General features: G+C 39.8%; 2 protein-coding genes across 4 annotated transcripts; both read right to left on the reverse strand.

Moving 5' to 3' along the window:
• Nucleotides 1–74: 74 nt before the first annotated feature.
• Nucleotides 75–12,006, reverse strand: prune2 (prune homolog 2 with BCH domain). Of its 3 annotated transcripts, none has more exons than XM_069169841.1 (11): nucleotides 11,852–12,006; nucleotides 9,917–9,983; nucleotides 9,637–9,807; nucleotides 9,052–9,228; nucleotides 6,299–6,401; nucleotides 2,545–2,676; nucleotides 2,321–2,407; nucleotides 1,959–2,057; nucleotides 1,810–1,848; nucleotides 1,321–1,371; nucleotides 75–1,195 (listed from the first exon to the last, which is right to left on the reverse strand). In XM_069169841.1, the coding sequence occupies exons 2-11, from the start codon at nucleotides 9,945–9,947 to the stop codon at nucleotides 1,162–1,164; spliced, it is 924 nt and encodes a 307-aa protein (XP_069025942.1). In that variant the 5' UTR covers nucleotides 9,948–9,983; nucleotides 11,852–12,006; the 3' UTR covers nucleotides 75–1,161. The 3 variants fall into 3 exon arrangements, with proteins under 3 accessions (XP_069025942.1, XP_069025933.1, XP_069025924.1); XM_069169832.1 differs by having other exon boundaries at nucleotides 75–1,192; nucleotides 9,637–9,834; XM_069169823.1 differs by having other exon boundaries at nucleotides 9,637–9,834; nucleotides 11,852–12,005.
• Nucleotides 12,007–12,790: 784 nt separating this feature from the next.
• Nucleotides 12,791–18,757, reverse strand: LOC138210575 (guanine nucleotide-binding protein subunit alpha-14-like). The gene is made up of 7 exons (XM_069169812.1): nucleotides 18,496–18,757; nucleotides 16,192–16,376; nucleotides 15,781–15,935; nucleotides 15,549–15,677; nucleotides 14,423–14,552; nucleotides 14,175–14,328; nucleotides 12,791–13,618 (listed from the first exon to the last, which is right to left on the reverse strand). Exons 1-7 carry the CDS (start codon nucleotides 18,614–18,616, stop codon nucleotides 13,428–13,430), a joined length of 1,065 nt encoding a protein of 354 aa, XP_069025913.1. The 5' UTR covers nucleotides 18,617–18,757; the 3' UTR covers nucleotides 12,791–13,427.
• Between the last annotated feature and the right edge of the window lie 1,829 nt (nucleotides 18,758–20,586).

Below are 20,586 nucleotides of genomic sequence, written 5' to 3' on the forward strand. Positions count from 1 at the left end.
GCGGAAACTGACTGATTCATCATTTGGCAGCAAACCAATTAAATTCCAGCGAACAAATAAGACTGAAAACAACATTTAGACTTGACTCCATTTTTATTGAATTACTAGACAGTGATCTATAATTTCTTTGTACCTCCTCAATACACCATAGAAGAGTTATGGGTAGGAGGACCATTGGTTATCTAATGAGGGGACATGCACTGATGCACAAATACACACACACACACACACACATGCGTGTGGACACACACACAGATAACATGTTGTGCTTTACAGAGATCCCTTCATTATTTTCAGCAGTGGTTTCTTTCTGATGCAGAAACCAGAGACACGATTCCTGGTTTGTATCGACAGAAAGACACATGCACACACACACACACACACACACACACACACACACACACACACACACACACATTTGCAGAACGCAGCTGAAAAGACAAGCTGTCACACATAACGGACAACTTTATATAATATCTAACTTATTCCTTCTTGGTTTTAAATTAAATCTATAAAGTTAATATATCTATTTTTAGGTTTATTTTTCAGTTTTAGAACGAGACAGAGAAGTAGATTGCTTAAATGCAAGTTGGTCTTCATCTATGGCACAAGGGTTTGTTTGTATTTTTTGGCTACACCTTGTGCTTTTATTGTAGATTGCTGACACACAAGTTGCCTCTTTGTCAGAAATACTGAGACTGTTTAACTGCTAAAGGGTGATATTATTGCTTCACTGCTTCTCATGCACACAACTACAACACTATAGACTCTATAAATGGATTTGCGCAGTACACTGTCTGGTGTGGAATTGCATTTTCTATCCTAAAGTGAACGATAATGCTACTCTGCTTCCAAGTATCCCGCTTGACTAGATAGTTCTCTGGAGTGCAGGTGTAAGGTACAGCAGATGCTACAGCAACCATAAAGAATGAGATCTTAGTGTTAACAGGTACTATTGTAACTTGTGTTTTCATATTAAACTCCAGTGTCTAACTGACAAACACTGACACGCACGCACACACACACACACACACACACACACACACACACACACACACACACACACACACACACGCGCGCCACTATTTTCCAGCTTTACCCGTTCATTACGACAGTGACTTCTGAACATTGAGGTGACCCATCCATTTAGGATGTTTGAGTTTAAGAGCCGCTGGCACCGGCTGCGTCTGGTCTGCTGGGAAGATGAAAGTACAAAGCAGAGACATTAAAGATGGGTGTGTTTATCTACAGGTGACAGACTGCTGACACAGGGCCATTTGTCTTCCATGTGTGAACTTAAAAATGTCTTCGAGGACTTACTCTGTTCTGCTTGCTGCTGTTGGCTCAGATCCCTGCAAAAAACTATTGACTCTGTAATGAAAGAAACAAATATGGAGAGGTTGTTGGAACTTAATTTACTGTTGTAATACATGGGTATGCTGTGAATTTGAAGGCAAATGCAACTTATGATCCAAAGCACAATTAGCCAGCCAGTGATGAGTGTGAATTCTGCAGCTTCATTTCTGCATTTATTATTTGTGTAGTAGATCACTGTGCAACAAGGAGTGGCTCATTTATTTTACTGTAATGACAAATGAGATGACTGCGATGCATTTAGCATCTTTAGCAACTTTTTTTCGCCTGTCTCTCCTCTGTAATTGCAACCACGGCCAAATCCAATTGGTCCTGATCCAGCAGATCTAAAAGTGAGCCATCTGATATATGAGCGCTCCAGCCAAGGAGAAAACTGAGGCGGGGGCCACTGCCTCCACAGAGGAAGCAATGAGAGGCTGGAGAGTCGGGACTTACTTTGAGTTCTCCGCTGCCTCCTTCAGTTCCTTGTCGAGTCTAAAAGGTGAAAGTTCAAATGACAAGATGAATACAAAGTCATTTAACAGACAGCTCAGGCTCGGAGGAGGCACGGCTGATGTTGCGTTTGTGGGTTTAGAGGGACTCACCTAATGATGCACTCTGGGATCTGGATGCAGTCCATCGGGATGAGTTTATGCAGCTCGTCCAAACTGTTCACGTACTTTATCTTACTGCTGAACTTGGTGCTATAACAAAAATAAACAAACACACATTAATAAAAGCAAGTGCGAGGGCAATGATAATGCTAACATGTAAATGTTTACCTTGTTCAGAACCAGAGTTTATCTGTTAGCATAATTGGTAACAAGCTAATTAGAATTTACTCAATTAAAAAAAAATCTATTTTGGAGGACAATTATAGTCCGAAATGTTATGGCAGTAGATTAAACAGCTGTCGAGTGGACCTATCGTGATGCTAGAGTGGCAAATAAAAGTGGAATATTTTTACCTGATGAAAGGCTTGGTAATGGCTAGAACGGTCCTGATAAACCATGAGGGATGGAGAATAATGAAGGATTTCAAATTCTTTCTGAGCCTGAAGACAACACAAAGTGTCACATACTAGGTCAACGTTTATTTTCACTTTCATTTTTGAGAGCTGCAAATGTTCTGAGTCAGACAGTTATGCAATGCTATTGTATCACACAGGAGATGCAAGTGAACAGGACAAACCTTCTGTCAATCATCTGATAGCACTTCTTCAGCCATCCGAGGCCAGGCATTCTTCTGTGAGGTGTGGCTCCATTCAGGTACACAATCATGTAGTCCTCTGCCACCATCAGCTCCAGTGTGCTGATCACGTAGCTGAAGACACACACACACAGACATTACATTTACTTCCATTATTTCTTCCATTAAACCAAGTCTTCATTTAACAAGTTACTTGATGGGCACTATTTTGTGTACCCAAAGGGAAGACAGGTCCCCATAATGTGACTGTGTAAACAGATTTATGCACGCAAAGCATGAACCGTACAAGTACAGACACATTAACACACAAACACGCACACAATGTGTCACAAAATAATGTCCTCACAAAAATGTTTGCTTCTCAATACCTGGTCCTCACAAGTATAGCAAAACAAACGCACACACTATGAAATGTGTTACAGAATAATGTCCTGCCAAAAAAAGGTTGTTTCTCAACACCAGACCCTCACAAGTATAGTGAAACCAGCAAGAACACAAACAAACAAACACACACAATAATGTCACAAAATAATGTCCTCACAAAAAAGGGTGTTTCTCCATGCCTGGTCCTCACAAGTGTAGCAAAGCCAACATAAACACACACTCAATGAAATATGTAAAAGCATAATGGCAAAATGACAAAAATAATATACATTAAAGCCTGAGAGTAAAACTGTAATTTGACCCATACTTTGTAAATTGCACTGTATAGTACACCCCCCACATCACATAATGATCGTGGCATTTTCTCTCAGTGAGGCATTTAGAGGAACGCTAACCTCAGCATGCAAACATGCACACAATGACAAGCTGATGTTTAGCAGGTGTAATGATGAACAAGTTCACCATGTAGTTTAACCTGTCTGCTAATTGTCTCCAAAATGCAAAGTACAGCTGAGGCTGACAAAGATGTAATTATTTCTGCAGGTTTTTGATAATATATCAATAAGTGCCTGGTCAAATTAAAGTTTACACAAATCATCAAGTTTCAAACTTGAATGTTTGAAAGTACATTCATTGCAATCCCTCAAATACTCCAGACACTTTTTCCCAAAACCCAAAATTTTAGTCTCATGGAGGGAAAAACAAGGGGATCTCTTAAGTATTGAGATTCATCCTCCGAGCACCATGAATATTTGCACCAAAAGTCAAAGTGGTCGTCTGACAAAGAGAGTGGTATTACCATCACACTATATATTTTAATTTGGTATTCTACTTTGAAAATTGAAACTACAACAGTTGATATAAATACATAATAGTAAATGCTAGCAAAACCTCTAGCTTGTGAATAGGTCAAGGACAACAATTTACTAGTTTTTACAGGGCACATAAAATAATGGGCCAAAAAATAAAAATAAAAATATAAAACAACATCAAAGTGGAGATTATGAGTGGACATTATCTGCATTTTGGCTCCTATTCCAATCCAAAAATTCAACAAATCAAAGCAAAGCTGAGTCACAAAGGCTCTAACTTGATGTTTTTTTTGAAAATGGTGAAATAGAGGAGCAACTTTTATTTGAACCTGAATGCCAAAGACATGAGGAAATAGGACATGAGTTTTACCCTGAATTTAAAAAAAAACTCAACTAGCAGCATTTTTAAAAAAAATTCTCCTCTGATGTCAGCTACAAGAAACTGATGAATGCTGCTTCACAGAAAAGCCGTTTTGAATTATCCCTTTTTTTCTTTGTTGCATGAATCTCAGAAACTCGATCAGACTTCTACCTTTCCAAAATCCAATTTTTTGATTGAAACCAACAGAAAGTTATCCTTTCTCATTTCTCATTTTTATCCTACCCCCCCCCTACCCACCTCCTCTCTGTCTTCTCAGTCAGCAGGGAACTTTGTCACTTTCTTTGAAAATGAAGTTGACAATGTCCTCAGCTAGTTTCCAGAATGAGTCCTCTAACTCCACTGACTTTGCTTTCAGTCTGACTCTCCTCTTGTCCTGATTAAATGTCATTCTCCATCTTACAAACAAACCCTGCTGATCCACTCTGTTTCGTGACTATTGTGATCATCTCCCACCGACATCAAACTGCAACCCTGTTCCTCCTCGCAAGGATTCAGACCTCAAGCCATCTGGCATCAGAAACTGCACACACTACGGTTTACCTCCTTTCATTTCTATCCAAAACTCTCAGATATGCCAGCTTACTCAATATCTTTCACAGAACAGCCTGTGGGATCCCAACCACATCGTCCGGGCATGAAATGCATCTGTGCCAGAACAACAGTAGAGTTATAAACACAGGCAATCTCGGCAAACAAGCTAGACAATCACTCTATTTCTGCCACTTTATTTGGAGAGTTTTCCTGTGGCTGATTTAAAACACTAACTAAATTAACTCAAAACATATAAAGAACCGTGGAGCAGCTTTTAGGCTGTAATTTGGAGCAGCAGTGCCTTGAGCTTAATGGCATTCATTCCTATGTTCCCCAGATTTTTATTGCACATAATGTAAAGATAACAAAGGGTCTTTGTTATTTGCTGTTCATTTTCAATCTTTTTCCCATTGTGAAGGAACGACATACTATAGGATGACTTTTTTCCCCCCTTTTTGACAGCGTGCAGTGGTTAGGACTGGCGTCCCCACAGTCAAAAGGTTCTGAGTTCGATCCCAGGCCTGGGTGTTTCTTTGTGGAGTTTGCATGATCTCCCTGTGTCTGCTTGGGTTCTCTCTGTATACTCCGGCCTCCTCCCTCCAAACACATGCATCTCAGTTAAACTGAAGATTTGGACGACGTGCAAATTGTTATTTCACTTTTTAAACTACATGCTTTAGTATGACTATTATTTCACTTTTTGAACTACATACTTTAGTATGACTTTTTTTTTTTTTATCATATTTTGGACGACATGTTATAGTATGACCTTTTTATCACTTTTTGGACATGCTATAGTTTGACTTTTTGATATTTTTTTGGACGACATGCTATAGTATGACTTTTTTTTTCATATTTTGGACGTGCTATAGTACTACTTTTTTCACTTTTTGGATGACCTGCTATAGTATTATATTTTTTTTCATATTTTGGGCGACACATTATAGTATGACTTTTTCTTTCACAATTTGGACAACATGTTATAGTACAACTTTTTCTTTTTCTTTTTATACAGTATGAAAAACAGTATTATAGTTAATAATTTATTCACAGTGGGGGACTTCCTCAATGTTAATACCATGGCTACAACCTTGTAACTTGGTGATCCATTTTAGAGTTAAATTCATCCAACCCTTTTGAGTGAGATCAAACACCAGAAAAACAAATGGCATTCCCTTCGGCTGCTTTGTGTTTGGTGCTAATTCACAAAATGTTATAATGCTAACATGTTAAACTAAGATGGTGAAAATGTTAAACATTACACCTCCTAAACATCCGCATGTTGCCATTCATCGTAAGCATGTTAGTAAGCTGAGCATTTTGCTAAAAGTCCGCTTTGCACTGATGTGACTTCAAAAATGATTCATGGTTTATTCCAACTTGTGTATTTCTTCTAGATTTTGGCCATAAAATGTTGTTTTTTAAGTCTGTAAATGGTCGTTGATGGGTAAATTATCACAAACAAAACTAAAAAACAAAATAAATAACATCAATCTAAAAACAATAACTGAAATTTCTATAATCGAAAAATGTACACGTGAACTGTAATAGACCAATCTCAAAACATGCAAAAAAAAATGTAAATGAGTGGTTTAAAGTGTGTTAGTCACTGCCGTGTAGTACTCACAGGAAGAGGTTCTCCATTATTTCATGGTAGTCCTCTCGGTCACTGTCTGGCAGAAAGCAGGCCGCAAACACTATGATGGCATTCACTCCGTTGCTATAGTAGCCTTGATAAAAAACACACACAAACAAAAAGTAGTAAGAGTCCATTTGATTTTGCTCCTTTGTTTGGCGAGAATTTGATTGCCCTCTTATTTTCCTGTTTTTTTGTTCTATTTATCTGCCAATCTGTCTCTTTTGTCTGTCTGTCTCTCTGTCCTGCTTCCTCTCACTACTTTTCAGATTAATGCAATTTCCTTTTATTCAGCAGCCCATTCATTACCAGATTTGGTGTCACTCAGACAGAGGGTCTTTTATCTAAATGACAGAGCTGGTGATATTGACTTTTCAGTGACAGACGTCTCTGTTTCAATGGGACGGCTGTGTTTCACTTAAGCCCACAGCGCAGCAGAGCACAGTGGGAAACGCTCAGCCTGCTGTGGTTAGGAGTCTTATTTCCACCTGTAATGGTACATGGTTCGTGCTTACGTGAACCACAGGCTTACCAGGGCACAAGCCTCATGGCCGTGGGGTTTTAAAGGTCCCCACAGAGAGGGAAGAGACAAAGATGGCGCCCCTAACTGAGAAACCAACATGGTATGACTTAGTGTCAATTTAAGATGCAGGTCCCACACATAGTTTTAACAAAGTCTGCACATAAACTGCTTTAGTACACTCTGCTTCGTGATGAACAACACAATCGTTTTGATAATTAAATTATTCTTTCAAGCACTTAAAATTCTCTATTTGTCAATCCTGTATTGTGATGATTTGTAGCTTTTATTTGTCTTATGTGATAGTAAAATTAGTTTTGTGTGTTTTAGGTGGTTAGTTAAACAAACAAAGGCATTTCAAGATGTCACTTTGGGCTTTCGAAAATTGTCATTTTTTTCCACTATTTTCTAAAATTCTATAGAAAGTTAAAAATGTTCTTCATCATATCAGTAAATAATTGTTGCAGCCTGTTTGTTTTGATGATGGTGGTGGGAAGTGCTGTCTAAGACAATTCCATGAGTTCAGTTCTGGTAACGCTGCAACATATTGTATGATATATTTCTATGGTCAAACCAATTCGTGACCTCTTAGGCCCTGTAGAGAACCGTGCTTTTTCTTGATCATGTTTGCATGCTCGTAGTGAGCCGTTTTCAATGTTTTATTAATCACGGATAGATTTATTGAAAATTGGCCACTGCCAATTTTCCTCCTGATTCCTGTCGTTCCTCTGTAGAGGACGAGTGAAAATTGGACATCAAAATTTGTGAGGAAAAACTCATCCGCTGGCTTCAGCCTACAACCTGTATTTCTTCTTTTTTGGTTGGACTGCCGCCAAGATAAGACGGAGCATTTAAAAAATGACACATCAGAGACAAGAGGTGATTGTGAGACAACAGACCTGTGATGATGCATTCTACAACATGGGGTTACTTCAGTCCTACTGAAAACTGAGAATACCTCCTCTGCTGTTTTGATTTTGTCTGTTCATTTTCTCTTTATCTTTGTGGCCACAGGATTGACGGAAGAATGCTAAAGGATAAGATCATTGCTTTTATTCGCACTGCCTGTCAATAGTGCTTTCCTAACACACTACAGAAGTCATAGTCTTCCTATAGTGCACGCTAAGGTTCATCTGAAGCTAACATAATTCAGTCTGCTAAAGTCTCATACTGGCCTCAGCTAAACTTTACAATGCACTTATGCGCTAAACAATGGTCGTGGACTTGTCCTCCATCTTTTACATGAACTGTGTTCAGCTGGCATTACACTGGAGGATAATTGGCTGATCTGAACCATGTATCTGCCCAAATGATCCTGCAGTGCTCTTAATATTACTGACTACATCAGAGTCTCCTGGATTTTGAATATTAAATATCAGCTTTCATGATTTCAACTACTGTGAGAAGAACAGCGAGGGAGTATCAAGCAGTAGCCAATGAGAGCGAGCTGACCCAAAAGTGTCATCAACCCCACGAGCCCAGAACACAGTAATATTAATATGGAACGGCATCTCTATGGCAGTGGAAGGTCAGAGGATGTAAGACTACATTTCTGATAATCACAGGTTGTCTGTGGTCTCTAAGGTTTTTTAAATTCAGCTGAGATTAGTGTGCAGCAGGCATTAGAAAGGTATCTCTGCTCGGCCATTGTGAACACAAGGAATAATGTGTGCATTTCCATTTTTACTACAAAGAGCAGAGTCTTTTACTGCATTGGTCTAAACTGGTGTTTTTGTTCATTATTCATTTATTGAATTATATGGGAGAGTGCACACTAATCAGCCCTGACGTTAACAACATCAGCATAAATGTTCAGAGAGCTAATTTGTACTCCAGAATTACAAACATTAACTAAATTATCTTAATGCAAGAGGAGCCCTGAGTCATGTCTGCAGGTCTACGTCTCAGGATCCACACAACCCCAGCAACCTGCCTTTAAATAAAATGTGGTATTCTTGTCTCCCTGCGAGATCAAACCCAGGGCACATAAAAGTATTTAATTCACTCACAATTCCTAATTAAGGTGAGAACACATTCGTAATGATGGCAACTCAGAGGAAGGGCTTTCAAAAAATGTGAATCTACCTTTTAGATTCGACTTTGAGAATAATGATAATAATAATGGAATTTTCTTTTAAGCATTAATGGGTGAATTTGAAAATATTTTTTTTCTGTAAATATAGCTAACATAGCTCTGTTGGTGAAGTGGGTCTTTGATTCTCACCTCCATGTGAGATGACTCTCATGTAGGGCTCAATGACCTTCATGTTGATTCGGTGCTCCTGCTCCCCAATGATGACTGTCCTCCATAGCTTGCCATCCTGGCGCTCCTCCTCAGCGCTGTATGTCGGAATTGTGTTGTACGACTCACTTGTCCCACTTCTACTGGGTGCACTTGGACCTGATATGAAGAAAAAAAAAAAAAGACCAAAATACTGTGTTGTGGGTCATTTTCACACTTTTAATACCATTCATGACGTCTCTGTTCTGTTCAAGTGGCCCAGTGAGCCAACATGCACAGCAGCAGGGCCCTGAGAGTGAAGCAGCTTAATGGTCAGTGATTTGAAGAATTATACCCCAAACATATTAAAACCATCTCCAAAATATTGACAATAAATACACACAAAAATTAAGGCTTTTTAAATTTCATCTAGATATGAGACTAGGTAATAAACTCTGGTTATCAGGAAGGAAGGAAAACTGCAAAATCTAATGCTTTATTTTATTCTGTGCTCTTCTTGCATTCCTCACAGTGATTCAGGATTATGGGGATGTCAGACTGACATTGTCTCCACTATGACCGACCCACCTTCCCAGTCCATTTCATGGTCTGTGTAGTCGAGGTAATCCCCCTCGTCTGGAGTGTCGAGGTCGTCCACGTTAATGTCGAGATCGTCTGGCGTCTCCCCCAGGTCATCCTCGCTCTGGTCCAGCGACAGGCTGATAGGAGGGGCAGAAAGCTTTTTTCTCTGGGTGGCACCTTGCAGGGGTAGAGAGGTAGGAGGAACTGAAAAAGAGTACATACAAATTTATATTTATTTGGACTAAAACAGTCTTTTAGACATTAAGAGCATTCGATTCGCACTCACCTGGCCGGCCTTCGCCCGCCTCAGAGTTCATTTTGCTCTCTGATGGCAGGTCTGTCCCCAGGGGGACCTATGAAAAGATAATGACAGTTATTAAATGGACAGTTATATTACAACGACACACATGGACGGTACCCACACTGTCGTGGTGGCCTGTAATGCCTCGACATGAAACCAATTACAAAGAACAACATCAAGAGTAAGTTAAACGTGTTAAAGGTATAGTCTGGGTAATGTGACCTCAAAAGCAACACTAGTGGAAAGTAAGTACAGTTACTCAACTGCTAAATTTAAGGTACGAGAGTATTTCCATGTCATGCTCATTTTCTACTCCAGAGTTTAAATGGAACCTTTTATACTACGACATCTATTGGACTTCTTTAGTTAGCCTTCAAATTAAGTTTGTACGTATAAAACATATGGTGAACTTAAGAGAGATATTATTATATATACTGGTCAAATAGTTCAAATTGGACAAAAACTTTAAGCAACCCTGCTAAAATCCACAGCAAGAATAATCCATCATTATAAAGAAAATGGAATAACTCTTTTGCTTTTGACATGTAATGGAGTATTTTTGTATTATAGTGTTGCTACTTCTACCTGAGTAAATAATCTTGTTTGTTTACATGAACACTTGATAAAATAATAAATAAACAAAAGTAAACTTCCAGGCTGTTGTAGTTAAGAAGTATCCTGATGTCAATGTCAGTCAATATAACCTGATTATTCTGATCTTTATCCTTTTTTGTGCATCTCCTCATAGTACCCTACGCTTCATTATATCTCTCATTGTGATGCAAATATCCTGGCCGCACACACACCTGTCAATAACAAGGCTGCTGCAGAAACAGTAATGAGTTTGGGAGAGAGGGCTTTCATTTAACCAATAACAATAGTTAAAAAGTCATAGTATAGCATGTCATCCAAAAAGGTCAGTAGCTTATTGCAGGATCCATCACATTAATGTTGGAAAATATGTCATGTGTGTGCATCTTCAAAAAAAAATAATCGATGAGATCCACCTCAATATTGTTGTTTATGTTGAAAAATTGCTATTGGTCTTTATAGTTTTATTGGATTTTTAAAGTCCTAAATATCAATATCAGTACTCGGATCAATAAACCAGGAACAGGAAGCCCATAAAACTAGCATGTCTTAACACATGTATTGATTGTTCTGGTCAAGTTAAATTTCCATAGTTATTAGGGAATAGGGGGAGTAAAGACAAGAGTGGTAAAATGGTAGGGGGAGAAAGAGGGATGAGGTTAAAGGTCATCTTCCCCTGTGAATAGTCCCTCTATTCAAAGTGGAGGAGGGGGAGGATGATGAGTGGTGGGTGGGGGCGGGGAGGGGGGAAGCGGGGAAAGGAGGCAGGCCTCGTTACATCATGACAAGCCCATTCCCCTCCTCACTGCTTTTTCCTCGTGCTGATTCAAAGCGAATGAATGCACACTCGCCTGAGCACAGATTGGGCAGAGATGCAAATTCAGTGTGCTCATTCGTATGAAAAAGAAAACATCCTTGTTCCTCCTCGGTTATCTGGAACAAGCGGAGGAAATAGGATTGCATTACCAGCTGCAACAGAAAAAAATAAAATAAAAATGCTGAATGGTTGATTCCTGTACAGAGGAGAGGACTGTCAGGCTGACGATGTCTACAGTATACAGAGATAAAATCACAGCAATACACGGTGCTATACTGCAGCATAATAAAAATCAGCATCGTGTTATATGAGGATGCTACAGATCTACTTCCATAGCAGAGCACAGGACCACAGTGCTGATGACAGCAGCCCCTCCCTCACTCTCGCTTCCTGTCTGCTGGCTGAGAGAGAGGGAGACAAAAAAAAAAAAAAAAAGACAAAAAAAAAAAAAAGAGAACATATCCCATCTTTCTGTTCTTTTTATCTTCACTGAACAAAAGCCATTGACTCACCGCTGCTGGGGCTCGGGAATATCTGTCCTCCTGCGTCTCACAGCATGGATGTACCTCCAAGTTCCCTGTCTGCTTCCTGCTCCTAGCCTCTTCGATGGAGATGCTCAGCTTACAAACAGCTCACAGCTTCCACCATTTTGTGGTCACATGATCTGGGCCATTACCAAATAAGGGCGATCACCTGCTATAACAGCTCTGTGCACAGCAGCTTCCTCCGGCAGTGAAACTGAATGGGGATATAGGAGGGTGCGTTTATGTGTCACCATTATCTTCCACTGGAGGGGATAAACTCAGTGTACTACATGTGCAGGTGCTGCTGTGCTATTACTACACAGCTATTAATGCTACCAACGCCTGACAGTAGATTTGTGAGCCTGGCTGTGCAGTTACAAGATTTTATTAGCCCTTGAAGGGGAAAAGGAGCAATAACACTAAAACGAGAATACTGTCAGCTTCATGTGCAGATAATATTCAGTCTTTACCACAAGCTGCAAGAAAATATTGACTGATCCAAAGCTGATGCTTACGCTTCCAGTGTTTATAAGGCTGCTTTTAATGTGTGCTTTATATTCTGCATTAGCCCTGAACTTTTCAACCCTTAAACAAGCAAACTATAACCACACAGCAGATGAAAATCAATAGTACCTAGATAGTCTCGCCTTCCGTGTGGAGACAGGCATTGTTCTGTCCGCAGGTCGAACACCGCTGAATGCCTCTTTTTACTCACCACTGTTCGGTCCCAACAGTTAGACAGGAAGACGGCGAACACCCTGTTAAGACTCTGCACATTGTTTTGGTACAAAGGTTGTGACCACAGTGTACCAATCACTGCAACCACACCTGAAGAGAGGACATCTAAACAAAGCCTCTGGGTTAATCAGTGCCATGTCGCTGCCGTCACACAACATCAGATGGATCATAAATTTCTGGATAGAAACCTTTTTTTTTCTGTAATAATTTTAATGTCAAAATAAAGGGACAAAGATGAAGAAACAGCAGAATTCCAGTTGTTCAAAAACACATTAAATGTGGTTTCAATATCTATATTTCATAAATGTTAGTGGGGGGGGGAAATCATTTTATGGGCTACATGGTTGTTGCACACAATAAAAACAGTAGGACTGCATTAGAAAAATAAACTAAGGCACCGCAGGTTCCTGCAGGTTGTCTTTTTACTTCCTCCTGTCAGAGCTGTAAGGCAGGGTGAGTTGGATTCTTGTTCGATAAGACTTTGTTAAACCAGTTTGATACCATTTCAGACAGTAATGTTACATTAAAAAAAAAGGACCTGTACAGTACAGGAAAACTATTAACTGACATTGTTTTTTTCCTCACCTGTAGAAATAAAAATATTGTTTACCAATTATGATAAACTGTGACGTTACAATAGTCACTTACTGTGTGATACAGTACTGAGATGAATGCACCTTACCTTACACCACTGTCTGATTCTCTTTGATCTTTTTGAACAAGTTGCAACTGACGGCACACAACAGATAAAAAGTTCATAAAAGTGTGACGTGATTGTGACTAGTTTCTTTCATCCTGAAGGTGAGACCATCGCTGAGTCCTTTCTTTATTCGAGGTTGAACTTTTCCAGGTTATCTCTGAAGAGTGTATCTTTGACTGCTTTGAAGACGACCCGGATGTTCTCCGTGTCTGTGGCGCAGGTGTAGTGAGTGTAAAGGGGCTTGTGACGCCCGCTGTGGTTCTCCACGTACATTTTCAAGATGAACTTTTTCGCTGATTCGACGTCACGCTGAGGCCCTGTAGGAAGGGGAAAGAGGTAGCAATCAGAAGGAATCTTTGTATTCTGAGAAAAGTAAATGTTTGTGTTTTCGGACAAACACTAGTTTATTCTACTGAGAGCATTGAACTGAGATTTAAGAACTTATAAATCAACAGGAATTTGTGGGATTTAATTAATGCCACAATACTCCACCTGTTCTGTTGCATTGCAAGATTTCCCACTTAAAGAATAATTTGTTTTAAATCATCAAACATTTCAGAGTAAATCCTTGATTTAACATTTCATGTACAAAATGCCAAAAAATGTGCTCATCACAGCTTCTAACAGCCCAACATGACGTCTTGAAATTGCTTGTTATGTGTAATCAGCTGTCTCAGACACAAAGATATTTAGTTTATAATGATGTGCACAAGAGAGAAGCTGCAAATCACAAAAATTGTAGACTGGGAGACTGAAATGATTAATGGATTATAAAATTAGTGGCCAATTCATTTCCTGTCAGTGGACGCTCAAATAAACGTTTGAACACGTGCAGAAAAAAAAAAGAAAAAAAAAAAGGAGAATTTGCTTTACCGGTGAAGCCTGGGAAGTAGGTTGCCAAATGAGAATGTGTGATTTTCTCCTCCAGTAAGTCTGTTTTGTTGAGAAAGAGGATGGTGGAGGACTCCTGAAACCACTGGTACGACAGGATGGTCTTGAACAAGGCGAGGCTCTCCTCCAGCCGATTCTGAAAGAGGTGGGAACAGTTTTACACTGAATATTAACAGTTTTTTAAGCAAATAAAGGAATATTGATAGTAACTTTATTGCTTTTGAACGTACATCGTTCTCACTCTCGAAAAGAAACTGATCGTACTCGCTGAGGGCAGCGAGGAAGATGACGGAGGTGACGTTCTCAAAACAGTGGATCCATTTCTTCCTCTCTGAACGCTGGCCACCCACATCCACCATCCTACAGACACATGATGGAAATTATTAAAAGTTACAAGATTACTGAAGGTAGAGCTCAGTGGTTTGGGACATACGAGAGGTAATCAACAAGTGCAGCAACATGATGCACATGAAGCGTGAGGCATATTTAACCTTCCTAAGTATTCCAAGTTACATTGTTAGATCAACATCAGCACCCGAGTTACAGACATTTATGTGACCACCTGCATGTGCCCAGTGACCATGAACTTGAATGCACATCAAAATGTGTGTCAAACTCTGGAAATCTGCAACAGAGACCCTTGAAATGTTTCAGAAAGCCTACAGCAATGAAGCGATGATCCGAGTGAGATGTTTTAGCGGCATTTGCGTTTCAAGAGGGCAGAACGTCGCTGTTCGAGACCGAAGGCGCAGCAGGAGCAACCCAGGTGGGTTTGTTTGACATTTACGGGGTTGTGCACCGAAAATCTGTCCTTCAGGGTCGGACTGTCAACGCCGAGTTCGACTGTGACGCTCTGATGGAAAACATTTGGTGTAAACCACCTGAACTGTGGCACGATGGCACTTTGCTTCTCCACTATGACAACGTGCCCGCTCAAGGCGAGTTTCTCGTCGCTCTCCCACCGCTCCCTAAAACTTTGACAGGGAACTTGAAGGCCACTGCTTAGATTCCAGGTTCATGGTGGAATCACAAATGTGCACATGCCAGTGGTCACATGAGCGTGTGTAACTCAGGTGCTGTTAACTTAAAATACTTCCCCACAAATGGGATAGTTTCAAATATGCTCTACAGGAGCAGCCTTGGAACTTTTTAAACCACCTTTATGTACTTGTTTTTTTTGCAGCTGAGCGTTAGATCAAATTAATATCAGTCATTTTGTAAGCTTTAACTTAGCATAAAAACTTGACTGAGGGGAAACAGCTAGCAAGCTAAAAAAATTAACACTTTTTTTTAGTCAGAAACTCTGTCAGTTCTTTACTAATTGTGCTGGCCAGGGAATAAAGTGTGACATCATACCTGAAGATGACTTTTGAAAGGTCGAAGGGGTACTCTATGATGCCCGTGGTGGGAACTCTGACCCTCAAGATGTCCTGCAGGGTGGGGATGTAACTCGGCACTGTGATTCTGTCCAAGTCACTCAGGTAACTGAAAAGTTAACAACAAAGCATCTGATTTAATCTTGAAGAATGCTTAAAAAAAAAAAAAAAAGCACTGTAAAACTCTGACATGAAATATGGAAAAGTCTTACTATTTGGCAGAGTCTGATAATTGGTATTCCCTCCGGCGGTCGTAGCACTTTTGAACACCGTGGTCACTCCACACTGTCTTGATGGCATCCACCTGCCAGGACTCCAAAGTGGACACCTGGGTCGAGTCCATCTGTTTCAACTTCTCTGCAAGGCTCTAACACACAAAACATCCACAAGGGACACAACCTTTCAATCCATATTTGTTGTAGGTTATTTCTCAATGCTCCTCTTTTCTCTCTCCCCTTACCTCAACCAGTCTGATTCGCTCTGAGGTGTCAATACATGTTATGTTTAGACCTAAATAGCAAACTAAGTTTTGAGTGTTTTGAGTTTTGTTAAATGTTACAGACACACTGAACTTTATCAAATGCTGCAATAATCTTTTTTATAAACAATGTACAGCTTCTCACAATGTTCTTGTCATCAACGTAGTCGATCTTTAGGCTCTTCATGGCATCAGTCAGCGCCTGGATGGCGATGATGATGTTCTGAAACACCAACCGAGTGAAACCCTTCTTGTCAGCTTCACTGTATCCGCTGCCGTGGATGATCCTCATCTGTTTGATGAAAGTGCTCTTCCCACTTTCACCGGTCCCTAGGCAAATGAGATGAATGAGACCGAAGGATGAAAAATGGAATAAGATCAAAGCAATGCCAGAAATAGGACATCTGTGACATGCAAAAAAAAAAGAAAAAAAAAAAAAAAGAATCATCTCAACTTCAATCAGCTGCGGCTAAACAGGATTTTGGCAACAAAACAACAACCGAAAAGGCTTCATTCTTCGGAGCGGCAGACTATTTTCAAAGGGATCACAGGTTCTAATAGTTTTGACTCAAGCCAGATACGCATGTGTGTGGGTGTATACGTGCTTGGCTTCTTCAGGTGCATGCAAGCTGCCAAATCTTAATTTGTTTCACCCCATTACTAATGTTAATACTCAGATACAGAAGAGAACTTACAGGTTGAACTGGAGGCACATACCTGTTTTTAATATGATTTTAATGAAAACAGGTGGAAAACAAAGAAAACCAAACAATAAAAGCTCAAAATACAAAAACAAAAAACTGAAAAGAAAATGACAATATAAATAAGATGAATTTAAGTTGTATTTGTTTTCTCTTGCAAGTAAAAAGTTTGTTGTGTACTATTCTGGGGCGGTGTGTCCTTGAATGCAACAGCGAACCGCTTCCTGCCCTGTGGTTGTAAATTACTCTCGATAAGGGTGTCAGCTAAGCACCTAAAAATGCCAAAAAATGTTAACCATTAGACTGACCTTTACAGGAGGATATTGTTCTCCAAACAACTCAAGCTAAGGTTTAAAGTAGCGCTGACCTTTAAACACAGCCCTTCGTGTCTAATGTATTGTTTCCAACAGTCTGGCTTTTAGAAGTGGCCTGTTGTGATTGTTTTGGGAAAAACAGGCCTCGTCTCATTTCACGAGGTCCTCCCTCTTCATCGTGTTGTCAACATGTCGCTCTGCTCTGTGACACATTTATTCTCTTTTTATGAGCTGCAAACTTACCTGACCCTGGTTTTGCACATGCAGGTTGATAGTTCAAACAAAAGTAACAAAGTGAAAGAAAAAGAAAAAGGCTGCATGTATCATATTGAACTTGCACAGCTTTTACACTGAAGCATTATTATCGAAGACCAAAGTGTAGTGAGTAACATAGAACCTCGATACAATTAGTGGGTGAACATCTAGTCTGATGAGGGCAGTCTAATTTCATTTGAATGAAGAACAACCAAACCATCAGGCTTGCATATCAGAGATTCATCAACTATTTGAAGAATGCAAACGGTGACTTGTAACTAAGCTAAAGAAAAACAGTGCAGCCAAAAACACATACCAGAGCCTCTGTATCTGTGGATCTGGATACTCGTGTTATTGGGTGGGTTTGTGAGTTTGCATGATGCATCACAGTTCAGTGACTCATTGATTCTGGAAGCCACGAAACACACCGAGCACTCACAGGCAAAGATAATGATACAGTGGGTTACAGTCAACGAAACTTATCCTTGTTATCCATTTGCTAGTTGACCACTTTGTTAAAGACTGAAATATCTCCAAAACATCTAAATAGATCAAGCTTTTGGTGATGAAATTCCTCAACATCTAATGAATGGATTGTCAAAGACATTTTGGTATCAACATTAATGCTCACCACATAATGAATGCTACAATCGTTTTCTAAACATAACCAAATGGTTTTTGTGCCTAAACCTAACCATATCCCATGTTGAAAAATATATATATATATATATATATATATATATATATATATATATATATATATATTATGGTAAAAGTTCTGGAAAACACCTGACAAACTCAGACATATTTGAGAAGACCAGGACCTCTTAACACTGCATTATGTGGTGGTGGCACATAATTCAGTGAGAGGTTGTGGTCATTTAAGAAATGTCAAAATGCAAATATTTGTTTTTGAGGTACCAAGATCAGGCCAATAAATCCCTGCTTCAGCTTCAGAGAGCTGAGCTTCGAGGCCTCCCAAGTACTAATTCAGTTATGCTGCTCCCTATCGTCTCCTCGCGTAAAGTGGTATTACAACACGACACCTTAAACTTACATATCGCATCTTCAATGTCTTGTAGTGACAGCGATACTTTTCAGAAGGTAATACGTGGTGATTCATTACTTTCACGCATTTCCAGTGAGTCAACATGTGAAAGTTAATTATTGAGCTCTCACCTAAAAGCAGCAGCTTCAGCTCCCGGTGCGAATCTCTCTTATCACGGCGAATCTGCCTCTCTATTTCTCTGTGTATCCTCTGTCTCTCCAAATCGTCACCAGACAGACAGCACTCCTCCATCGTGGTAAAAGTTCACCGGCTCCTGCTCCTTAAACCACACCACAGCTGACAGGGATTAGTGAAATGAATGGATGTTGCTTTTTCTCAGACCTTCTAGGAAAACTCTCCCGGAACAGGTGTGCTGGCAACTTTCTGCAGTCATTCTTCCTCATTCGGGATCCAGTTCAGGTGCATTTCACATTCCTGCTGTGCAGGGGAGGCGGGCTCTCAATGAGTTTACGCAGACAGCTCAGGAGTATCTGTTTACAGGTCCACACTCCGGCTGCTCAATCTGGAAGTCTGTTTCCACAGAGAGGCAAAGTGCAAGAGGGAACACATTATGGAAGACAGCCAGGTGTAATATATATTAGCCCTGTTTATATCTGCAATAAAGGGGCACGAACGTAGAACCTGGAGGCATCAAATCCAACAAGATGAAAAGGTTTCGAAATGGCTTGACATTATCCAGAACATACAAGTGAGGTTAAAAAGAGTTATAGCGATGTATTATTGCACTTCCATCAAGCTGGGAACTCACAGATGACTTTATTGAACCAGGAGAGGCCAAAATATTCTGACTTTTAGTCCCCAGTGTGAGTGTGAGACTGTGTTGTTCTCAAATGTGTTGCAATTAATCGATTAGTTGATCGAAACAAAATTAAACACCAGCCGTTTTGATAAGCCGTTTGATTAAATGTTTTCAGTCATTTTTTTAAATTAAAAAATAAAAATTATATGAAATTTAAAAAAAAATATTATATTATATAAAAATAATTGGTTCTTTTAGTCATCCATGGCAATAAACCAAATCTCTTTCAGTTGGGGAGTGTTGGCCCGGACAAAACCAGACATTTAAGCTTCACATTGGCAGACATTTTAAAGACTAATCACTTAATCAATAAATAATCACAGATTAATTAATTCTCAAAATATCTGTTAGTTGCAGCCCCACTCCTTCTAACAGCTAAACTGTGCGTAAAACATCGGCAGCGGGCCCTTTCTAAGTTAAAGTCCAGGTCAAAGGGGTCACGGTCCAGGGGCATTTGTGTCCTGGGTGTCATGGGGGCGGGGCCTCCCTGCTAAGGGCCACTCTGAGTCAGGTTTGGGGCCAGAGGGGTGGCACAGGGCTCCCGTAGAATCTGATCAGCTGCTGGACCGAGCCGCTCCATGTCAGACAACCACAAAAAACACACAATGACCACGAAGATGAAGAACTTGGGGATGTCCAAGCATTTGTTGTCTAATAATACGGCTTTGACTTGTCACAGGTGAACTTGCTAACATAAATTTGTGTATTTATTCATTGGTTTTACTTTTTCAAAAAAAAAAAAAAAAATCTTTTTATCCATCTTATTTTATTCTATACGTATTTGTAATTTTTTTCTTATTGTGAGCACCTTTTTCTTCCTGTGACGACCAAATTTTCCCATTGTGTGATTAATAAAGTCTAAGTCTCGGTCTAAATGATGACTCATTTTCATTTCGTGTCCCAGTAACGCATGACAGTGAACCAGGATGTTCAATAGCAGTACTTTACCTCAGAGGAATGCAGCCATCATTAACACACCTGCTCTTCCTCCTGAGATACCAGAGTATCTGCTGTGAACGAGGTCTATCTGTCCCGTGGCAGTGTCCATGAGTACACCTGTATGTCACTGGACCAAGATAAGAAGTTAAACCACTGGAGGTCAGCAAAGACAAGATTTCCAAGATCTACTAGCAACACGTCATCAGTTCAAACTTCTTAATTGTGAATAATTTCTGCTTTTTTATAACTTGGGTTTTTGTTTGTTGGATATCTGGAGACGGTGTGTCCTTCAAAACCACTTTTAAAATAAATTGCCCGTAATTAATTGTAGATTAGTTAAAAAGTAAAATAATTGTTAAGTACAGCCTCGGCATAATGTACAATGTAAATTCACATGAATGGGTTGCACTAGTAGGCAAACCGCATACGTCAACCATGAAGAGACAATCTGGCTTCATGAGGC

This window comes from Embiotoca jacksoni, unplaced genomic scaffold (assembly GCF_022577435.1).
Source record: "Embiotoca jacksoni isolate LCO1_2020_lvr unplaced genomic scaffold, fEmbJac1.0.p SCAF_10, whole genome shotgun sequence".
NCBI lineage: Eukaryota > Metazoa > Chordata > Actinopteri > Embiotocidae > Embiotoca > Embiotoca jacksoni.